At 45.2% G+C, this 23,229-nt stretch overlaps 1 protein-coding gene across 1 annotated transcript in view; it reads right to left on the bottom strand.

The window, feature by feature from the left end:
- TMEM178B (transmembrane protein 178B) overlaps window positions 1-23,229 on the bottom strand; it is a 386,225-nt gene that overhangs the window by 14,916 nt on the left and 348,080 nt on the right. The window contains exon 3 of the mRNA XM_075007038.1: window positions 13,733-13,870. Coding sequence (XP_074863139.1) covers window positions 13,733-13,870 — 138 coding nt within the window. The remainder of the gene's footprint in view (window positions 1-13,732; window positions 13,871-23,229) is intronic.

Below are 23,229 nucleotides of genomic sequence, written 5' to 3' on the forward strand. Positions count from 1 at the left end.
TACGCCACATCTCACTCTGACTGCAGTCTGGGTGGGGACAGCTAGCTTTTGTTATATGAAAGAAAATCATTCCAGGGCAAAATCCACGGAATGACAGGAAGTAATAATGGGAAAATTACATTGAGGACATTGCATTTTAGGCTGTCTTTTGCTGAAAGCTGGCCCCCAGTGCTGCTCTGGCTGAGGACAATGAATTAGTGTTTTCACATTGAACCCAACTATTATTGGTGGGTTGATACCCAGCTTGCATAGTTAACCTCCAGTGATTCACCACATCAGGCCATTTTATGATCAAGCTCTTCCATATTTAGAATCATAGAACAGAATCAGAGGATTTGAAGGGTCCTCATGAAGCCATCTAGTCCAGTCCCTTGCACTTGGGGCGGGACTATAGTGATCAGCAGCTTGGGCACACAAAGATGTGTTGGCCTGAGGAAGCAGGCTGAGCATAAGGAAAGACCTTGGTTACTTGTGCATCCCAGAACAGAAAAATACCAAGGAAGAAACTGGATTTCTTTAATTTTTAGTAAAGTTCTGCACAGCATTGAATAGAGTGCATCACAAAGCTGAAGCCCCTTGATGAAAGGTGCTGGGAAAGTTAAGTCCTGGTATCCAGAATGGGCTGTTTCTTTTCTCCTACTGTGTGGGAATTAAGTCCTTATGCACGAGAGCAGGGGCAGGAACAATAGTTTTGCGTGGAGCTGGAAACAGTATGTGCAGGTTCTGTGTAAGCCACCCACCCATTGTTCTGGTATGTACTACCTCTTCTTCTCCCCTCCACACCCTTGCCTGTCCCTCTGTCCTCCCAGAACTCACCAATTGCCCAGAAACGGATCCAGCATAAATGGATGATGATGGTGACAGGCACTAGGATCCAGGAGGCAGTATCCTGAAGTTGCCTGCTGGCCTCCAAGGACACAGGGACAGCAAGAGAGCCTCTTTCCTCTCTGACAGCTAAGCAGAGCTCTGGAGAAACCAGGTGGGTGGTGGGGAGGGAGAGGTTGGTGGTGGGAAGAGCTGGCAATGAAGGCACAATCTCTGTTTGAACTACACCCACAGATGCCACAGTTTCCCATAGCAGTAGGATTTTTAGTGTCTGGTCACCAATGTAATCTGGATACCTGACTGGGTGTTACTGCAGCAGCGCTGGGAGAGAGAGATGCAACAGGCTGCTGCTGGCATCCAGCTGAGCTCCTTCTAAGCCACAGGGGCTGTTTGCATTTCCTGCTGGCAGGAGCGCTCCAGCCGGCCTATGGGAGCAAGCTTACACCCTCTCCCTCACCCCGCATGGCACTGACTGACCAGTAGGATGAGAAGTTACAGCCTAAGGGTTAAACTGTCCTGGGCACTGTCCGGTGCCAGTTGTGGTGGTGTATGATTTGGACATCTGTCCATTAGCAACAGCACTGAGACCCACCCCACCCTTTCACACAGGCAGCTGCACACCTGCCAGGTTAAAATGACTTTTTTGGTCACTGTCTGGCTAGGACTGAATTTGAGGTGGGGAGGGGAGCAGGAACCTTGTTATAGATGGCTTTGTATCCCACAGCCAGTCTCTCAAGCCACTCAGATAGAACTCGAATCTTTTGTATCTGTCCTGAGAGATACAATTATCCAGATATCAAGTGGAGATTTTCATTACCCTGTAAATGAAACCTGCAAGAAACAGGATAGCCCCATGAAAACGTTATTGCATGAACTAGAGAGTGGGCAGCAGCACTTTTGATCCCTGATTCTCTGCGTTTTAAAGGATTACCTGGCACTGAGCAGGGCTAGGATGGATTCCTTCTTCTTGTGCAGGGAGCCAAAACTTTTAAGGACCATGAAGCTGTCCAACTGCATACAAGTACCGTATGTATGACTAACTCCTCTTTCACTCCATGGTAGGGGTCCAGAATAGGCAATACTGACCCACACTGCAAGGGTGCCTTGGAATGTGGGTCTGAGTTGTAAGTCAGTTTCTGAATTCCAAACCAGGCCGTTACATAAACAAAGTCAGTCCCCTTTATCGCTCTGCAGAGAGTTGTTCCAGCCTAGTTACGTGTTGGGACAGCCCTAGCTCTCCTATTAACCATGTACTGTCTTGCTCTGTTTGGTACAAGTATGCTAAAGGTACTCAGTCCATAACTGTTAAAAAACACAGTAAACTCAAGTTTTGTTTCACAATCTTCCTCTGGCTTTGCATTTTAGAGGCCAGCAACAGATTAAAGCCCTGGTGACATTATCAAGGCCCACAGAACTACAGAACTTTTAAAAACATGTAGCTTTTCTTCCAGAGTTGTTGCAGGGAGAGTCCTTTGTGTTCCTACCAAAGCCCACTCTACACATTTTGTCCAGCTTTAATGTACCTCTTCACAGTAGAGCTGTGTCTACACTACAGAGTTCTGTCGACAGAAGGCTCTGTGACAGATATTTCCTGGCAGAACCTCTGTTGACAGAACACGTCCACCCCCAACAGAGGCTCCCCCCCCCCGTCAACACCTTCTGTCGACAGAGAGAGCAGCCAGACTGCCCAGCCCTCTGGCGACAGAACAGCCATTCAGAAGCTCTGTAAACAGGGCTGTCTGGTGAACTGGAAGCCCTGTCTGTCGACTGAGGGCCCTCCAGAGCATCTACACTATTTTTCTGTCTACAGAGGCACTATGCCTCAAAATTTCAAGACATTACTCTGCCGGGAAAAAGGTTGTGTCCTGTCAACAGATTCTAGACAGAACCATTTGTGGTGTGGACACTCCCTAGTTTTGTCAACAGAGGGCCTCTTCTGTTGACAGAACTCTGCAGTGTAGACACAGCTTAGATGTACTGTCCTCCCAGAAGACAGGGCCTTCACTGACTCTCTCCAGAGCCATTAAGAGGCCAGATTATTTCCTGGCAAGCAGTACAAGGCATGCTAGGTTTGGGACTGAACAAACAGGGATCTCTCTAGCTATCTGGTCTCCTTCAGAAAGAAACAAAATAAGAGCTGTGAAAAAAAGGGTGAAGCAGCCTAACATAGGCCAGGTTGAGAAAAAGGGACCTATTCCCAATCAGAAATGAAGAACAATGGGTTGTGGTGATGCAATGGGAATTTTGTGTAAATAGTTTGTATGAACCCTGTATGTGTCTCAGTTTCCCCACACATGCAGCATTATCACAGAAGGGGGTGGAAAAGCACTATTTACTCTTGAGCAGAGCTATTAAGCTGGTGTGACTGATGCCTCATTGTGTCCATCCTCAGGAGAGGCTCAAGAGTGATCACTCTGACCTTTATCAGCAACGAAGGGTCCTGTGGCACCTTATAGACTAACAGAAAAGTTTTGAGCATGACCTTTCGTGAGCACAGACTCAGTTCATCAGATGCTGGTCTTGGAAATCTGCAGGGCCGATACTTGACACTGTGACCTTGAGACTCCCAACAATAACCAAACTTCCACATAAGGTGCCACAAGGTGGGACTTTATTACCACAAGACAAAATCTCTATAATACACCCTTCTGATCCCTACAAAAGAGAAAGGATAATAAACCATCTTAACAACTTCATACCACAGGGAACAACAACTGTGACAGCCACAACCCACTGGGTAATATTGTTAATCTTTCCAGATACAGACTTAGCTCTGCAGAAGAGTCTGTCTTATCCTGGGAACTTTCTTTCTGCCCCACCCGTCATTGTCTTGAGTTTGGGACCCATGTCACTTGGAAGACATTGGAAACAGTGGAAAAGCCAACACTTGGACATTTATTACCCCACAGCGAATGATCAGGAATGGCCCTGCATAGAAAGCCAACCATATTTGACCAGCTGGACAATAAAAGACGGAGGGGTCAGGTGGAACAGGCTCACAAACTTCAAAGAGGGGACAGAACAGGAGCCAAAGGGATACTGCTTGGCTGGGGCTCCGGACTAAATGGAATGAACAGTGCCATAACTTTCTTTACTTTGTGCTAATCAAAGACTTCCGATGCTGCATTACAGTTGACTAATACATCTGATTGACTGTACAATGCTGAGTGCATTTCCAGACAGATACTGTTGGGGGTGTATTGCTCCCTAAGATTGCCCAAGTCCCCCTCAACCATCAGCTTCAATGAGACTTCTTGAATGGAACTCACAGTGTCAAGGAGGGGTGCTGAAAGGGCAGAGGCCCAGACTAAGGAGGTGGTGAAGCCACAGGGCTTTCCCTCAAAGAAGAGTAAAGCTCCTAGGGAGTCAGACTCACTGAATGGGTCTTCCATGGAACTATTTCAAAACTGCGCGCATGCGCGTGTGCACACACACACACAAAGCCAGTGTTCTTTTGTGATCATATACAAAGGTGCCATAACTGCTGGTGCTGGTCTTTTTTTCTCTGGGGTGTTAGGGCCTCTCTGTGAGCAGCAGGAATGAGCCACAAAAAGCATTTGAAGTTTGCCTTTGAGGTCAGCTGATAACGTGTCTGTGGTAACCAAATACTACAGAGCTGACACTAAATTCTCCAGTTGCAGCTACTAATCCATCCCTTCTGTTAATAAGAAAATAAATACCACCTGTGATACAGATCTGTGATCTGCCTCAAATCCACCATGGTTTCAACCACAAATTTCCACAGATAGATAAACTGATAGGTTTTCACTTTAAAATGCTGTGCCTGTTGGTATCAGCTTAATGATAAGGCTACCCTTCTGATGTCCTGTGAAATCATTTTGTGAAAACTGTGTGTTTGTGCCAGAAGGAGGTCACATAGTCTCAAAAAATCAACCAGTGCTACAGGAGGTGATGAGATGTATGTTGTGATCCCTGCTTGTGGAATATTATTGGAGGAAGTTGCAGAAGGGCACTAAACTGGAGGATACAGAGATTTACAGCAGTTGTCTTGGTGAAAGCAGTGCTTCATGTTCATTTTTTGGTGTTTACTTTTGAAACTGAGTGATAATATTTTTAAAAATGCAAAACCTGTGTGAACCGCCATGGTAAGGCTGCAGAGTGAAGTACTCAGAAGTCAAAAATGTTAAGACTAATGTGCTACCTTAACTGAGTCCACTGGGAATATGTATTATGACACTGTCTTGTGTCATCCTGTTCCACAATCAGCCTTAACTTTAGCATTACCTAACTTTTGCAATAAAATCATTTAATTTCCTAGATTTTAATTTTCTGGTTGAAAAAATAAATAAAGAAATGAAACCCCTCATTTTGTCCAAACCCATTGTCCAAAGGGCTACTTGTCACTGCTAGTCTTCCAGAACAAATATGCATTTCAATACCGCTACATATGTGTCCCCTGTTCCAAGCACAGATTAAAAATGATTCAGGTAACATAAAAACACTTGGCCAGTTGATCAGTTCCATTTTTGTTTGCAGTTTAAAGCAATCTAGGACCTTAGAGAATCTTGAACAGCTTAAACTAGTCGAAGATTCCAGATAAGTTTGAGCTTCTTATGTCACTTCAAGGCCTTATATGATTTTAAAATTCAAAACAAGAATGAAATTAACCTCCAGATTTGCAGGGTAACAAAAGGGCACGACAGACTCCTGCTTGTTAACAGTTTTGAAAGGCCTACATACAAAACATCACCAATAGCTCTTTGTAACCCTCTAGTGTCTAGACCACATGTAGGTGTTAGTGATGTGACAGCCCAGTGGGGGCATTCCATCTGCACTGCCTCAGCTGCACATGTGTGTACATGGAGCCCATTTTAAAGTGAACATCTCACTGTCATGGACAAATTCAAATGAACAAAGCATGTTACTGGCAAATGCTCCCAACTTTATCAAACCACAGCTACTATTTGGCAAACCAAGGAAAGGTATTATAATCCTCAGTGAAGATTACACTTGTGCCCCCTTTTTAATTTTTATAGTTCAGCCACTGATTATGTTGCTTTATTTCAAAAGTTGTGGCCGGACTTCCTTGTATGTGAGTGCCTATGTCTGCCATCACTCATGAATGAAAAGGTTTTATACACAATTCCCAGAATCATGCACCTTTGTGTAGAGAACAAGCCTGAGAAACTGGATTCCTAGGCAAGAATGTTATGGAAAGTTATAGGCAAATAAAACAGAATTTCATAATGGAAAGTGTTTTCCTCCTTCATGATAGCAACTGCTGTGTTGTGACCACTATGTGACATGACAAAAAGGATAAATATGGACCAAGATCATTTTGCCACAAACAAAGAAAAGCAAAGCAATAGTCTCTGCCATTTTCAGTTGAACTCCACAGAGTTTCATCCTGTCTCAGTTTTTTGTCCCCTTCTTGCCTCTCCTTGGGAGTTGCTTTCAAGGTAGTTAACGTCTGCTTTGGAGAGGTCAATCACAGAGCTTTGCCACATGCTCGTTTTATTAAATCCCTACATTTTGTCTGACAAATCAATTATCAGTAAAATTACTATTTTTATGAGTATGAGAACAGTAGCCGTGTTAGTCTGTAGCTTTGAGAACAACAAGAAGTCTTGTGGCACCTTATAGACTAACAGATATTTTGGAACATAAGCTTTCATGGGCAAAGACCCGCTTAATCAGATACATGAGTGGGGGGTGTGATTTCAGAGGGGTATTTAAAGAGTGGGGTCCCAGTAAGAGGGAGGGCCAGAGCTGACAAGGTCTATTCAGCAAGGTGGAAATGGCCCAGTATCAACAGTGCTTATCAAAAGAGGAAAAAAACAAGTTAGATCAGACAGGGGGATGTGAGCCTTTGTCAGAGTCTAATGGGGAGCTATTAGCTAATAGCTAATGGGTGCTAATAGCTCCTCATTAGACTCTGACAAAGGCTCACATCCTCCTGTCTGATCTAACTTGTTTTTTTCCTCTTTTGATAAGCACTGTTGATACTGGGCCATTTCCACCTTACTGAATAGACCTTGTCAGCTCTGGCCCTCCCTCTTACTGGGACCCCACTCTTTAAATACCCCTCTGAAAACATCCCCCACTCATGCACCTGATGAAGCAGGTCTTTGCACATGAAAGCTTATGCTCCAAAATATCTGTTAGCCTATAAAGTGCCACAACACTTCTTGTTTTTTTTATGAGATAAGAGTCCACAGACAAGTGGCAAAGAGGCCCTATTTTTCATCATCATATGCAAGTTTCATAGTAGGTTAAGTATGAGATCCAAAGGACTCAACAGCAGGTAACTATCCAGAGTGACAGAGACAGATATGGTAGTTGCCATTTAATTGCAGATATGTACTACACAGCCATAGGGAGTACAAAGCATAGTCTTCCATTCCTTGCAGGCAAGCCTCTACTTGGTGATCTAGAGCAGTGGTTTCCAACCTTCCCAGTAACACGGCACACTTCAATGAGACAGACTATTCCACAGAACACCCACTTTTGTCAGCTGAATCGATTGCTCATAAACCAGCTCTGCCAGCCCGTTGGAGCTTGGGTGCGGCATTTAAACTGCATCCCTGCTCCAAAAGACTCCCACCCTCCCTCCCTCCTTGCCACAGCATGGTGAGAAGCAGGATCCCCACCAGCTTGTTTGGACCAGGAAGCAGAATTTCAGCTGCCTCCCAGCATAAATGGACTCCTGCAGGATCAATGTTTACCCTTGCAGCATCTCTGCAAAGAGCCACTGTGGAGGAGGAATTGACCAACCCCATGCCAGGCAGCAAGGCTGGCACAGGGTCATCAATTCCCTCCTCCTTCCCCCATGGTGGCTCTTTGCAGAGCTGCTACAAAGGGAAATTGATGAACCACATGCCTTGCTGCTTGAGCCCCAGCTGGCATGGGATAGTCAATATCCACCTGCAGGATGGCTCTGCAAAGAGCCACAGGGAGGGGAAATTGATTAAATTTCATGACACATTTGGACAATATTCACGGCACACCAGCGTGCCATGGCACACTGGTTGAAAACTACTGATCAAGAGGAGGATATATGTGTGTCACAGAGACAGACTGATGCTAAAACAATGCTGATATATAATCTTCCTAAAATTAAGTAAATTGGCATTAACTAGAGAAACCTGTACCCGGTTAGCAAAAGTGAAAAAGCTGCCAACTTAATTACTATGGGGCTATGTCCAGGCCAGAAGTGGGGGGAAGCCAGAGAATGGAAGGAGTGGGGCAGCTTCCCCCACCCATGCTGTAAATAAACTGAAGTGGTGACTGCTGAGTTAGGAGGCCTCCAAATGGCCTTTGGAGCACAGCAGGGGCAGGACTAAGGGGCCCCGTGCTACTCCCCGCTACACTGTGTTTAACCCAGAAATGTCATGGGCAAAAGTCAAGAAATAAGCCGCCAGGTGAGACCTTGGATCATTTTGAACTACATACTAAAGCTAAATTGTGCAAACATGGATATTTAAAAGGTGGAATCATTAATGTATTTGCTAACGATACACTGAGTTAATGAGGGTACAAGATATCTGGCTCATAGTCAAGTTATTGCAAGATACAGACATGACTTTGCAAATAGCGAATATTTGCAAAACAAAGTGAAAATTGTGCTTCTCCAACGACAGTGTTAAACAGTGAAACAATAAAAGTGTATATCTATTTAGTGTATATTAAGGCATGAAAAAAATACAAGGGTAAACACATTGCAGAGACAAGATACGTTTGCAATAAAAGTGACTGTAATAACATGATGAAAAAGTGTCCATCACAAAGGGTGCTGTGATGCAATAAAAAACGACTACATGTTGAGCCTCCATAATAGAGACTACCCTCATCCTGCAAAATCAGTGGCTGGCATCCATGGGTACTTCAGGGCTGTCATGGGGAAAAGCCAGGGACCCTATGCTCAGCAACTCCTCTCCTGCCCTCCAAGAACTCATGAAACCCCACAAATAATCGATTTATGACCTTCAAGCTCAGGGAGGGAGGGAGAGGAGTGTGGATGAGGGGTGCTCAGGGAAGAGGCAGGGTGGCTGTGGAGCCAGAGCCAACGCTTCACTCCTAGCCCTTGGCCCTAGGGCTCTGCCACGCTGCCAGCTCCTTCAAACACCCCCTCCAACTCCCAGCAGAAGGCAGGCATTGACTACCCCTCAGTCAGGCAAATTCCCTAGTTTGGGACAATCCGGGTCTTGAGGGTGCCGGATCTGGGAGGTTCAAGCCTTTACTTTGCAAATGTGTATTGCTCTCACTACGAATTGCAAAGAAATACAAAATCAAATACATTCATGAGTGTACAGCTGAAGAACTAAGCTCTAATGAAGATCATGAAGTTGACAGTAATAGAGTTCTTTGTTGGGTGTCTTAATACATTGACAAAGGAAAGTTCTTCAGCAGATTGTTTTTGACACTGGAAATAAATTAACAGAAAAGTGAAATTCAAAACAGAGCTTAGTGCAACGCAATCAAACTTAGCACACACATGGTAGGCAGACAATGCTGACATTAAAATAAAAAACTATTAAACTTGTTTTATATAGTGGGGCATAAATAAACCTATGTGACAAAGCTACATGTGTACATCTGCGTAAGGGTCATTAAACACTGGAATAAATTACCTAGGGAGGTTGAGGAATCTCCATCACTGGAGATTTTTTTAAGAGCAAGTTATATAGATACCTATTGGGGATGGTCTAGATGGTGCTTGGTTCCACCAAGAGGGCAGGGAACTGGACTCAATGACCTCTTAAGGTCCCTTCCAGTTCAAGTGTTCTTTGAGTCTATGATTCTATGACAACCACTCGGCAGAATTTGAACTAGTGAAAGAAGAAACACCACATATGCCTGCAGTAGGGAGTAGGCTTCAAATGCAGATGATCAAATGGGTGATTAATGTGTCAATTGCCCACAGGTTGACCAGATAACAAGTGTGAAAAATTAGGATGGGTGGAGGGAATAGGTGCTTATATATGATAAACCCCAAATATCAGGGCTGTATCTATAAAACTGGGGTATCTGGTCATCCTAACTGTCCAGAACACAAAATGTATTCTTAAATAACTTAGAGGTATTCAGGGCAGTGGGATACATTGCAATGTAAGAGTTTACATCAACAGAGACTTCAGTGTACCACCAAACCACCTAAAACCTCATTAGGCACAGAAAGAGAAAAAGAAAGCTGAACTTGACCTGATGTTAAGAGCAGATGCTGTTGAGTGAGCAGACAGCATCTAACTGGAATGATGAAAATGGCCACTATAATAAAGCCTAAGAACTTCAGAATTTGGACAGAGTCAAAAGTTTTGAGGAAGGTCACCCAACATGATTGCTATCTCCTGAGAGCTGATCAAGAGTTCACGTCTAGAAGACGCTGAAATTTCCAGGTTGAGATGCAAGTCAAGGCAGCCTATGTCAATATAAAAGGATAAAACTCTTTCTCTCCCATACTTCTTTTGGTACATACATTTTTGAGCACATTCCCTTTGGGATTGCCTTGGCACCTGATGTATGTAAAAGCATCAAGTGAAGTCCTGGCTCCATTGCTATTAATTTTAGTGGGTCCAAGACTTTTCCTGTCATGCCCCAGATCTTTGAGACTCTGTACACATGGAAGTAACTGTCGATGAGCTGCTGGCTTAAGGTAAAAATTATTAATGCCACAAAAAGAGATGGCATAAAGTTCTGTAGCAAGCCAAAGAAAAGCCTCTCTGAACAGTCTGAGGTCAGGAATGCTAAACATATTCTACAGTGCCCATCTGGGTATTCAGAAGTGTAAGAAGAGAGGATAAAAAAACCTATTATGACCAAGCAAATGCTGCCATCAAAGATAAGGTAACCAAGTATGACATCTGCAGTAAATAGACTGCAAAATAGCCCCAGAGGCCAGGTGAGTTTCCTGATCTCTGTTAGTATAGATACTGTGACAAAGCTCTGACCTTGTCTTGGTAGGGTCCCATGCTTCCAGGCCGATTATGCTTGTCTCAGGGGCTTGCTATGACCCTTAACTTAGCCCCTCTCCCTAGAGGCAAGGATCACAGTTTGCTGAGCCATGATCATCATAGGCTAGAAAGAGGGTTGATGGGAAAATTTCTACAGGCTTTGTTGCTCCTTCAGGCTTAATAGTAGCAGTTCAGCCTCCTGTCCCAAGAAGGGTCTGTCCCCTCTCTCAGAAGGGTGTCTCTGATGCGACTCTGGGGCTGAGGGGGGAACCCGACCCACCCTTTACTCCAGATTCCTGCTCAGGGACCTTAAAGATAGCAGTGGTTGGCAGTGTTTTCCCTTCACCACTAGAGCTGCTACAGTTCCATGAGCCAGCTCCCCATGGCCCCGTCTCATTCAACACCTCTTTCACCCTATCGTGATGCTTCCTTCCCTGTAGCTTGTTGGTGTTTGTACATCTCCATTCTCTGGCAACATGACACTGACCTCTCTCTCATGGCTGGAGGAAGAGCTTTTAAACAGTTTGAGTGGAGCCTCGACTGGTTCCAGATATCTTTGTTAGCCTAGTGGCCTCAACTGATTCTTTGGCAGGTTAATTGGTGTCAGGTGTTTTGAGAAACCTGGAGTAGCCTTTGTTTGGCGACCTAGGGCAGTGGTTCCCAACCTTTTCAGTAACATGGCCAGTGATTTTTTTGTGCCAGTACTTGTCAGTACTGAGAACCACCACCTTGGGATTCCAGATGAGCTAACAACAGACAATGGCCCACGATTCCCAAGTGATTCATTGCAGCCATTCTTATGATTTGGTAGATCAAGCAAACTACGTCTACGTCTACACTAGCCCCTTCCTTTTGGAAGGGGCATGATAATGAGCCACACTGGCAGATGCTAATGAGACACTGCCATGAGTATGTAGTGCCTCTCATTAGCATAATGTGGGCTGCGCGCAGTTCAAAAGTGTGCTTTCAAATCGCACACTGCCCATATAGACAGGGGCCTTTTGAAAGGACCCCCCAGACTTCGAAAGCCCCTTCTTCCTAAAACCAAATAGGCGCTACTGTGACAAGAAGAAGAAACCAAGTTATCAGAAAGACAGAGGTTCAGAGACATTACATTACCTACTGACAGGAATTGAATATCCTGACCTTCAGCCTAGATATCTCTATTTGTCTGGTATATCAATTCAACATTTCAGACTGTGGTTATTTTTGGGTGATATTTCATTTGTATTTGACTTTAAAAGATCAGAAAGGCTGGAACAGTAGCCATGAGACTCAGTGGCTACTTACTCTGCCACATGACAGGGAACAGCCTTTTGTAACTCAGATTCATGTCACATAACTATAACTGGTCAGAAGAAAGTTAAGCCTCTTGCCAACACCTCTCTCCGTTACAACCACCTTACTACCTTGACAGGATTTGTCAGATTTAATAAAACAGTCAGTGCATCCGCCTAGCTTCAATTTCCCTCCACTACATCTTATTCTTCCTTTGCCTGCTGGGTTAGTGAACTTTCTAGTATAAGATCTCTTCTCCTTGGCTAGCTAATTCTAGAATCTAGATCACAGTCATGTCACTTGTTAACCTTCTGTTCCACAGGGTTAAAAGCTTAAGTCTTTCATTACAAGGCATGTTTTCTAGACCCACTATCATTCTTGTGGCTGTTCTGTAAACACCCTTGACTCTTTCAACATCCTTTTAAAAAAGGACACCAGAACTGGATGCAGTGTTCCAGCAATGGTCTCTCTAGTGCTTAGTGAGGAAGTAATATTATCTTCCTACTTTGACTTAATATTCCCATCTATACATCGAAAGGCTATTAGCCCTTTTAGCTACAGCATAGCACTAAAAGATCTTATTCAGCTGGTTATCTACTATGATCCCTGGGTCCCTCTCTGAGCCATTGCTTTCTAGGATACTGTCCTCTCTCCTGTAAATATGGCCTATTATATATGTCTAGATATGACATTGCATTCAGCTGTACCAAAATGCTTGCTGTTTGAATGTCCCAGGTTTACCAAGAGATCCTGGTCACTGTGCATAAGTGATGTGCCCCATCATTACTGATCACTTTACCAATCTTTGTGTTTTCTGTAAACTTTATCAGTAAGGATCTGTTTTCTTCCAGATAAGGAATAAACTTATTAAACACCATTAAGCCAAGAAATGTCCCTTATGCCACCCACACAGAAACACTCCCAGTCTGTGGTAATTACCTATTATCAACTTTGTTTTGAAATATATCAGATAGCCAGTTTTTAATCCATTTAATATTGTGCTACATTGATTTTGTATAGTGTTATTTTTAATCAGACTCTCCCAGGGTACTCAGTCAAACTTCTTTTAGATATCTGAGCATATGAGCTACACATTTACCTTTAGCAACAACACGCACCACAGAATCTCATTAAAATCATATTCACTTAATTCAACAGGCCTATTTTCCATCAGATTGCAAGTACTGAATCCTCAGAGTGAACAATTTACAAACATCCACAGGTTGAAATTAGTTTGCATAGAACATTTGTTTAATACAAGATTGTGGAGAGTGCTAATGTTGTTGGTCTCACTATACCCAGAGGGGAATGATTATTTGTATCTTATTATTTCTTATCAATACTAAACACTTACCTCTGCTGACACCAGACATGTCTCTCAGTGCTCCTTACTCCTATCTGCACCACAACACAATACAAGTGAGCAGCAAGAAGCAAATCTGTTGAAATCATGATCTCTTCAATAAAGAACCATGTGCAGGAAAAAAGGACTAAATTTGATAAATAAACTATTCACTAAGAGTCACTCACTCAACTTTGCCTTGGGGCTTGACTCTGATCTCATTTACACAAATGCCACTGGCTTCAGCTGAGTCACTCCTGATTTACATGAATGGAAGATCATAATCCAATCAGACACCATGGTACTGAAGACACTCAGAAAACCATATATGATGCACAAGGCAAGAAGGCATTTATTTGCAAAACAACATCCTTACCTCCCATGAGGAAGAGAAGCCCTGCTACATACTGCATAAGGCCTCGATCCCAGCAGCATCCCAGCACCCCGATAATCCATCCAAAGAGGATGATGGCCACAGCCATGCCCATAAAGCCAGCAGTCATCCTACGCAGGTCTGTAAAGTGAAAGGGAGAACAACAGCATTCTTGTGAAATTTGGTAATTTGATTACACCTTCATAAAAACTCTAACCCAGGCATGTCCAACCCACGAGCCGCATGCAGCCCTGGACAGCTAGTCATGCGGCCCCACAAGATCGTAAACTTTTAACATTATTATGTGATTTATATACGTTAACTATATTATATATTTTATATGCAGCCCAAGACAATTCCTCTTCACTCAATGCAGCTCAGGCAAGCCAAAAGGTTGGACACCCATGCTCTAACCCAAACATCTCCCTTCCTTTGCTAGCATCGCCAGTGGTTGGCATGGGAGGGTTGAGGTCATGAATATTCACAGGAAGGAGGCCAGTGTGGGACTTGGCAAAGCAGAGTTCCTTTCCTTGTTTGGCTTATGAATTCCTGGCCTGATTTCACTTAAGGTACGTCTACACTGCACACCACTGGTGGTGATACATAAGGTATGTATAGCTACACAAAAAACAGGCTGAGTCCATACTGCTGTGTGTAGCTACATATGTCAGTGATATGCTCTGGCAGGAGGAGCACAGTGGGGAACTGCCAGAGCCTTTTCCTGCTTCTTCCTCACTATGTCTTCCCTTGACATAGAGAAGGGCTTCATCAGCAGAGAGCTACTGGAACCCTTCCTTCTTACTGCCAGAGCCTCCTTTACCTGCCTACTACTTTTCCCATCATGGGATAGACTCTAGTAACATGACACAATGGTGCTAAAAATAGCAGAGTAACCCAGGAAGTCACAGCTAGAGCATGTAGAGCAGTGTTTCTCAAAGTGTGGTCCGCAGCCCTGTATCGGTCCTTGGAAAAAAAATACTGGTGCTTAGAAAATATACAAATTATTGCTGTGTACTATTGTTATTGTGAATAAATAATAAACAGTAACAATGTATTCATTTTTCATTCCTTTTTTCAATATGCATTTATGGTTTTGGGCCACGAAGAAAGGGAATGAAAAAAAATGGGTTCCCAACTATAAGAAGTTTGGGAAACCCTGATGTAGAGGGCTACGCAGGCACACAGCCACAGGACTGAGGCATGGCTTACCTTCCCTAGGCAGTGCCTCACCATCTACACTACTATTTATATCTGTGGGGGGGCAGGACAAGTGGAGATTGTATACCACACACCACTGTAAGGCGTGTGCAGTGTAGGCATAACTTAGTCTCCCTGGGCCTCAGTCCCCGCTTTGTAAAGTGAGGATAATAGCACTGCCTCACCTCACACGGGTGCTGCAAAGATAACTATATTAATAACTGTGAGGTATTCATCTACCATGGTGATGAGGACCATAGAAATATCTTACATGCAAAGGATCGTAGCACGAGGCAGGAACTCTTTTCCTCCTTTAGGTTTGGATGGTGAAACATTTCAAATGCCTTTTTGGTGGGGAGGTGTTTTGGTGCTACAGTCGGGATTGAAGAATGGGGGCAGAGTTGAGGGAGGGCAGGTGTCTGAGAATAAAACATCTGGGCACCCAGTAGGCTAGGACAAGTGTGTGTGCTACATGCCTGCACAGCACCTCCCTGCTCTAGCAAATGACAAAAGAGCCATTACCATTCTGGAGTGGAAAGAAAATATTCAACTTAAAGTTTCCCCATGTCCTACAGCAGGATTTAACAAAAAGAGGGGGATGGCTGCACTACCATCTCCTGCCTGTGCACAGGAGGAAATCAGACATTTTTGCAACTATTTCCAGTGTGAAATGTGGAGCGGTAGCATGCACATGGCTGCTGAAACTGCAAGATTTGCTAGAGTCCAGGAACTCCTTAACACCTTCACAGCAGATATCCAGAGTGAGGGCACTTTCACTAAAATTCACCTCTAACTATTATCAGCTACGCAAACGCATGTGCATACCTGCACACACACAGGTACATGCATGCCCATACTCCCCACACACAGGAAAAATTCCACCCAAGTCACCACTGCAAACACATGCCTTCCCACTTGAATCAAATTTTATTTGCAGAGTATTTTTCTTCTTCTTTCAAATAACAGAATGCCTGTGGGAGGAATGGATGCAAGAGGGGGATTTGAAAACAATGAATCAGTCATTGGGTCTAGGACAGCTTTTCTCCTTGATTGGGGAGAGGGAAAAGCTGGCCCGGCATAATGGTGATTAACTCCCACAGATCAGCTCTAATTCTCTATTTCTCTTTGCCACAGTAGATCACAAGGACGACTAATGTCATGTGCCCAGGCTTCTCACCCATCTCGCGATCTAGTAACAGAGAGGTAGCCACGTTAGTTTGTCTTCTAACAAAACAAACCAGCAGTCATGTAGCACTTTAAAGACTAACAAAATAATCTATTAGGTGAGGAACTTTCATGGGGCAAACTCACTTCCTCAGATCTGGAGATATAACATTTCCAGTACAGCACTGATGGTTTTATAACACAGATATATATCAGACAAACTGGAAAAACACTTTGCCAAAGAATGAACGAACATAGAGCAGACATTAGGACTCTAAATACACATTAACCTGTCAATGAACATTTCAATGGACTGGGCCATTCTGTTAAACACCTGAGAATATGTATCCTAGAACAAAGAGACTTTAACAGCAGATTACATAGGGAGATGTGTGAACTGGAGTTCATGTTCAAAGTCAATACATTGAATTTTGGCCTTAATAGAGAGAGCAATTACCTCACATATTACAGTCTCCCTACCTTTGAAATTCATAATGATCTCAGGCACGACACTTCGTATTTTGCACCCCTCAGCCATCCTTCAGTTCTCTGTATCTGATTTATCAGTTTTTATTTCAAGTGCCTGTACTGGTATCTATACCCCAGGTATTGTCAGAGGAATTTTTTTAAATTCAGGCTATGTCTAGATTTCAAGGCTTCTGTCAGGAGCCAAGAGGTCTCCTGACAGAAATCTGCCACTCCAGGAGCCCTCTGCCAACATCCTTGTAATCCTTGTTCCACAAGAAAGAAGAGATGTGTTGGCAAAGAGGGTTTTCCCAATATTTGGCCCCATGTGGATGGGCCAAATGTTAGGAAAGCCTCTCCCAACAGAATTATCTGCAAAAATATGCAAATCCATTGTACAATTTGCATATCTTTTGCCAACGATTCTTGCCAGTTTAGACATAGCCTCAAGAAGAAGTTGACTGGCCATCTTTGGTAGCAGAGTAGGTTGAGGGGATTCAAATCCTAATACAGGTGACAAATTAAATGGTTTACTGGTCTGTTCCTTGTTTTTAATGCCTTGGAACTGGCATCACAAAACCACTGCACAATTGTCTGTCTGTTCACAAGGGACCCTTGCCTTTAACTCAAATTAAGAACAAAGGTTTTTTTTTCCCCTTGTGAAGATTGAGCCTAACATCCTAAAGCTATGTTTACACTGTGGAGTTATTTCAGGATACCAAAGTATCCCGAAATAGTAATTCCATGTCTAGGAAATGCACCTGCTATTTCAAAATATTTTTCAAAATATTGGGCATGCTATTTTGGCATCCCTCTATCCCTCATTGCAGGCAGAATAAGGGATGCCTCAAAATAGTGCAGTATTTTGAAATTTGGTGCTGGGTAGACAGTGCCAAATCTTGAAATAGTCTATTTTGAAATTGACTTGAAATTGGATTTGCACTTTGCATTGTGCAAACTGTGTATCTTATTTCAAGTTAAGGACACAGTGTAAACACAGCCTGAGAGTTCAGCCTTAATAGCCCCAGTTGTACTTATTCTGCTCAATGGCACAAATGGTCCTTTAAACAGTGTCTGCACTCAGGGTGGGGATTAACTCTCAAAAACAGCAACAGCCCACTGACTGTATTGATAGAGCCATTTCTCAGGGAATAACTGCACATGGGCTTCAGTGTGGGTAACACAAGCCCAGTGTGCGTGCTCAGTAGTTACTCAGCTTGTTAATCTACTCTGAAGCCCACACCAACTTGTCTTCATTGTTATTGTTACTAGCACTAGTTGGATTCAAGCTGGTGTGAGTAGACTTGCCCAGGCAGCTTTTGCTGTGTAGACAGCCCCTGAAAAACTCCAGAAGGCTGAGGTGTGGCAAGGCAGCAAGATCTCCATCTCATCTCACCTACCAAACAAAGAGCCTGTTTCTCTCCATTGAAATCAGCAGCTGTGTTGCCACTGACTGAAGCAGACACAGGACCTAGACTCTTGGGTCCAACCTGGAATAGGCATGTCTCTAGGACGGGGAGTTCATTTCATCTGACTCCCCTACCTGAGAGATACCAGTACTGGGGTTCCTTTCCTCAGCACCATCCTGCAGACTGTTAGGATCATTTCAATCTGAGCTAGGTCCTCCTGTGGAAAAGGAGAAGCGTTCCATGCTTCATAAGGTTAAATTTTGGCTGTCACTGAAAAAAAACAGCAGAAAAGTTGTATTTATGTTCAGTTTAAAAATCCCATTCTCCTGAGCTTTCCCTCAGCTCAGGGAAACATTCCCACTGCTTCCTCCTCCCAACAACCCATCCCCCAGCGAGCCCCCTCCATTGGAATTACAAAATATAAACATAAACTTCTGCTTTGTTCCAAACCTCCTTTGGTTTCTGTTTTGTCAGAACAACCCCCATAAAGCAGCATCTGCAAATGGCAATGGCGGGAAAGGGGACTTGTAAGCGGGGTTTATAAACAGCTCTTGCCTGCCTGACAATATCTCCCTGGCACTCCTCACCTGTCAGAATTCATAGGGTCTCAATGTTAAGAACAAGTCTATTCAAAATGATTCTTCTGTGGGGAAGTACTTCACGTATATAAAGTAGTGTATCACTGAATCAGCACATAAGAATGGCCATACTGGGTCAGACCAAAGGTCCATCTAGCCCAGTATCCTGTCTGCCGACAGTAGCCAATGCCTGGTGCCCCAGAGGAGGTGAACCGAAGACAACGATCAAGCAATTTGTCTCCTGCCATCCATCTCCCGCCTTCGACAAAAGGCTAGGCACCATACCTTACCCCTTGCTAATAGCCATCTATGGACCTAACCTCCAAATATTTATTGAGCAATTTTTTAAACTCTGTTAGAGTCCTGGACTTCACAGCATCCTCTGGTAAGGAGTTCCACAGGTTGACTGTGCGCTGTGTGAAGAAAAGCTTTCTTTTATTAGTTCTGAACCTGCTACCCATTAATTTCATTTGGTGTCCTCTAGTTCTTATATTATGGGAACAAGTAAATAACTTTTCTGTATTCACTTTCTCCACAGCATTCATGATTTTATATACCTCTATCATATCGCCCCTCAGTCTCCTCTTTTCTAGACTGAAAAGTCCCAGTCTCTCCAGCCTCTCCCCATATGGGACCCGTTTCAAACCCTTAATCATTTTAGTTGCCCTCTTCTGAACCTCTTCTAATGCCAATATACCTTTTTTCAGGTGAGGAGACCACATCTGCACGCAGTACTCAAAATGTGGGCGTACCATAGTTTTATATAGGGGAAGTAAGATATTCTTTGTCTTATTTTCTATCCCTTTTTTAATTATTCCTAACATCCTACTTGCTTTACTGACTGCTGCTGCACACTGCGTGGATGTTTTCAGAGAACTATCCACTATAATTCCAAGATCCCTTTCCTGATCTGTTGTAGCTAAATTTGCCCCCATCATACTATATGTATAATTAGGGTTATTTTTCCCAATGTGCATTACCTTACACTTACCCACATTAAATTTCATTTGCCATTTTGCTGCCCAGTCACTCAGTTTGCTGAGATCTTTTTGAAGTTCTTCACAGTCTGCTTTGGTTTTGACTATCCTGAACAGTTTGGTGTCATCTGCAAACTTTGCCACCTCACTGCTTACACCTTTCTCTAGATCATTGACGAATAAGTTGAACAAGATTGGTCCCAGGACTGACCCTTGGGGAACGCCACTAGTTACTCGCTTCCATTGTGAAAATTTACCATTTATTCCTACCCTTTGTTTCCTGTCTTTTAACCAGTTCCCAATCCATGAAAGGAAGTTTCCTCCTATACCATGATCACCTAATTCACATAAGAGCCTTTAGTGAGGGACTGTGTCAAAGGCATTCTGGAAATCTAAGTATACTATGTCTACTGGATCCCCCCTCTCTGCATGCTTGTTAACCCCTTCAAAGAACTCTAATAGAATAGTAAGACATGACTTCCCTTTACAGAAGCCATGTTGACTTTTGCTCAACAAATCATGTTCCTCTACCTGTCTGACAACTTTATTCTTTACTATTGTTTCTACTAATTTGCCCGGAACTGACGTTAGACTTACTGGTCTATAATTGCTAGGGTCTCCTTTAGAGCCCTTTTTAAATATTGGTGTTATATTAGCTGTCTCCCAATCATTGGGTACCGAAGCTGATTTAAAGGATAGGTTACAAACCACTGTTAATAGTTCCGCAATTTCACATTTGAGTTCTTTTAGAACCCTTGGGTGAATACCATCCGGTCCCGGAGACTTGTGACTGTTTAGCCTATCAATTAGTTCCAAAAACCTCCTCTAATGATACTTCAATCTGGGACAGTTCCTCAGATTTGTCACCCATAAAGGACGGCTCAGATTTGGGAATCTCTCTAACATCCTCAGCCATGAAGACTGAAGCAAAGAAATCATTTAGTTTTTTCGCAGTGGCATTATCTTCCTTGATTGCTCCTTTTATGTCTCTATAGTCCAGGGGCCCCACTGCTTTTTTAGAAGGCTTCCTGCTTCTAATGTACTTAAAAAACATTTTACTATTGTTTTTTGAATTTATGGCTAACTGTTCCTCAAAATCTTTTTTGGCTTTTCTTACAACATTTTTACATTTAATTTGGCAGTGTTTATGTTCCTTTCTATTTTGATCACTAGGATTTGACTTCCACTTTTTAAAAGATGCCTTTTTATCTCTCACTGCCTCTTTTACATGGTTGTTAAGCCATGGTGGCTCTTTTTTAGGTCTCTTAAGCCGTGTCTACACGTGCACGCTACTTCGAAGTAGCGGCACTAACTTCGAAATAGCGCCCGTCACGGCTACACGCGTCGGGCGCTATTTCGAAGTTAACTTCGACGTTAGGCGGCGAGACGTCGAAGTCGCTAACCCCATGAGGGGATAGGAATAGTGCCCTACTTCGACGTTCAACGTTGAAGTAGGGACCGTGTAGTCATTGCGCGTCCCGCAACATCGAAATTGCGGGGTCCTCCATGGCAGCCATCAGCTGAGGGGTTGAGAGACGCTCTCTGCAGCCCCTCAGCTCAATGGTGGCCGCGTGGAACGGCCCCTTAAAGATCTCCTCCCCCTCCCTTCCTGTGCAGGAAGCTGAGGGAACGTGCAGGCAGCAGCCCAGACACGCGGCCAGCCTGCACGTCCCTCAGCAGCCACAGGACCCTCAATGGCCACCCGGCAGCCCCCCCAGCGCCCCCAGGGGACCTCCCCCAAGGGGAGACAGGGCAGCCAGCCCAGCCAGGCGGGCAGCCAGGCTGGCAAGCAGCAGCGGGGCCCCTCCTGGACGGAGGCCGAGCTGCGGGACCTGCTGGGGCTCTGGAGCGAGGAGGAGGTGCTCCAGGTAATGGGGAGCAAGAGGCGGAACGCGGATGCGTTCGCTCAGCTGGCTGACGGCCTGGCTGCCCGGGGTCACCCTGCCCGCACTCCTGATCACGTCAGGAGTAAGGTGAAGGAGCTGCGGCAGGGTTACTCCCGGGTCCGGGATGCGGCCGGCCGATCTGGGGCCGCCCCCGTCACTTGCCCCTTTTACAGGGAGCTCAGGGACATCCTGGGCCCCCGGCACACCTCCTCCCCTCCGGCCACCCTTGATACTTCGGGCCGACGAGCCCCAGCAGGCACTTCAGCCGGAGTCCACCCTGGAGGTAAGCCCCGCACCCCGGGGGCCCCCCCCGGAGCCCACCCCCGGGCCATCGTGGCAGGAGGAGGAGGAGGAGGAGGAGGGGGGCTCCTCCTCCACAGAATCCGGGCTGCAGATCCTCCTCCTGCCTTCCCGGAGCAGCAGCCGGGCCTCCGCCCCCCGGGGATCTCCGGACCGTGGGAGTGGACCGACAGGTATGTACCCCCCTCTGGTGTACACCCCTGGGCTTGAGGGGCGGGGGAGAATAGATGTGTGTCCAGGGCCCCCCACATGCTCACATGGCCATGGCCCCAAGGACAGCAGGGCCATGTCCCTCACAGCAGTGCATCAGCCCCTGCCCCCCCCCCGACCCCGCACGACAGTGCCATGCCCCATCCCCGGGGCAGGGGGGAGCGGAACCTCGAGGGGCCCCTGGGAGGTGGGGGTGGGACACCCCGCAGCAGCAGCAGCAGCAGCAGCAACAGCAGCAGCAGCAGCATGTGATGGAGTGGGGGGAGTGCAAAAGGGAGACTCAGGCTAGAGGAGGAGAAGGAAGGAGCAAACTAAAAGCACCTTGGGGTAAGTGGCTGCTTGTGTTTGGGGGTTTTGGGCTTGTGTTTGTTTGTTTGTTTGGAGTTTGGAGTGCTGAGCTGAGTGTTTGTTTGAAAGGCCGTGTGCTCAGGCAGGCAGTTGGAAGCTGTGAGTCTTGATTAGGTTTGAATTGAAACACTGTGTGCGGATTGGCTGAGCTGTAGGCAGAGGGAGGAGCTATCAGGGAGGCCGAGCACTTAAATCCCGCTAGTAAGCCACCAGGGAGCTTTGCGACCGGGTGCTCGCGAACAGGGTGCGTGCTAACAGGAGGGAGTTTTGAGAGGGGAGCTTGGAGGGAGCCAGTGACTTCTATTGCCCTTAAACTTAAATCCTTTATAACAACCTCTATCTGAAACATTTAATTAACCTCTCATATATAATTAGAGTAGGAAATGGAGGCAGAAGCCCAGCAGCAGAGTGGGGGCTATCCTGTTTATTGTGTCGAGTGCAGTATGTATGACTACCTACCCTGTGGGCGTGTGGCGTATGTGTGCGCTCGGTGCAAAGAGCTCCTGGCCCTCAGAGACCGAGTGCGTGCTTTGGAGGCCAGGGTGGCTGAACTGGAGGAGCTAAGGAAGTCAGAGGTGTTTGTTGATGAGACTTTCCGGGACATAGTAGGGCTGTCCCACCTCCAATCTGACAGTCCTGATGCTGTTACGGAGGATGAAAGGCTCAGGGAAGGAGAGCAGTCAATGGGAGCAGAGGGAAACCATCCCATAGTTGGGACCCTCCTTCCAGAGGGTGCTATTGTATCCTCTCGCGCCGAGGATACTTCTCCGGGGGAGGGAGCGCCAGCTGTTAGGAAGAAGCAGGTTTTAGTAGTGGGGGATTCGATCATTAGAAATATAGATAGTTGGATTTGTGATGACCGGGAGAACCGTATGGTGACTTGCCTGCCTGGCACAAAGGTTGCGGATCTCTCGAGGCATCTAGACAGACTTATGGGCAGTGCTGGGGAGGAGCCGGTGGTCGTGG

The sequence above is a fragment of the Carettochelys insculpta genome, chromosome 1 (assembly GCF_033958435.1).
Source record: "Carettochelys insculpta isolate YL-2023 chromosome 1, ASM3395843v1, whole genome shotgun sequence".
Classification (NCBI taxonomy): Eukaryota; Metazoa; Chordata; order Testudines; family Carettochelyidae; genus Carettochelys; species Carettochelys insculpta.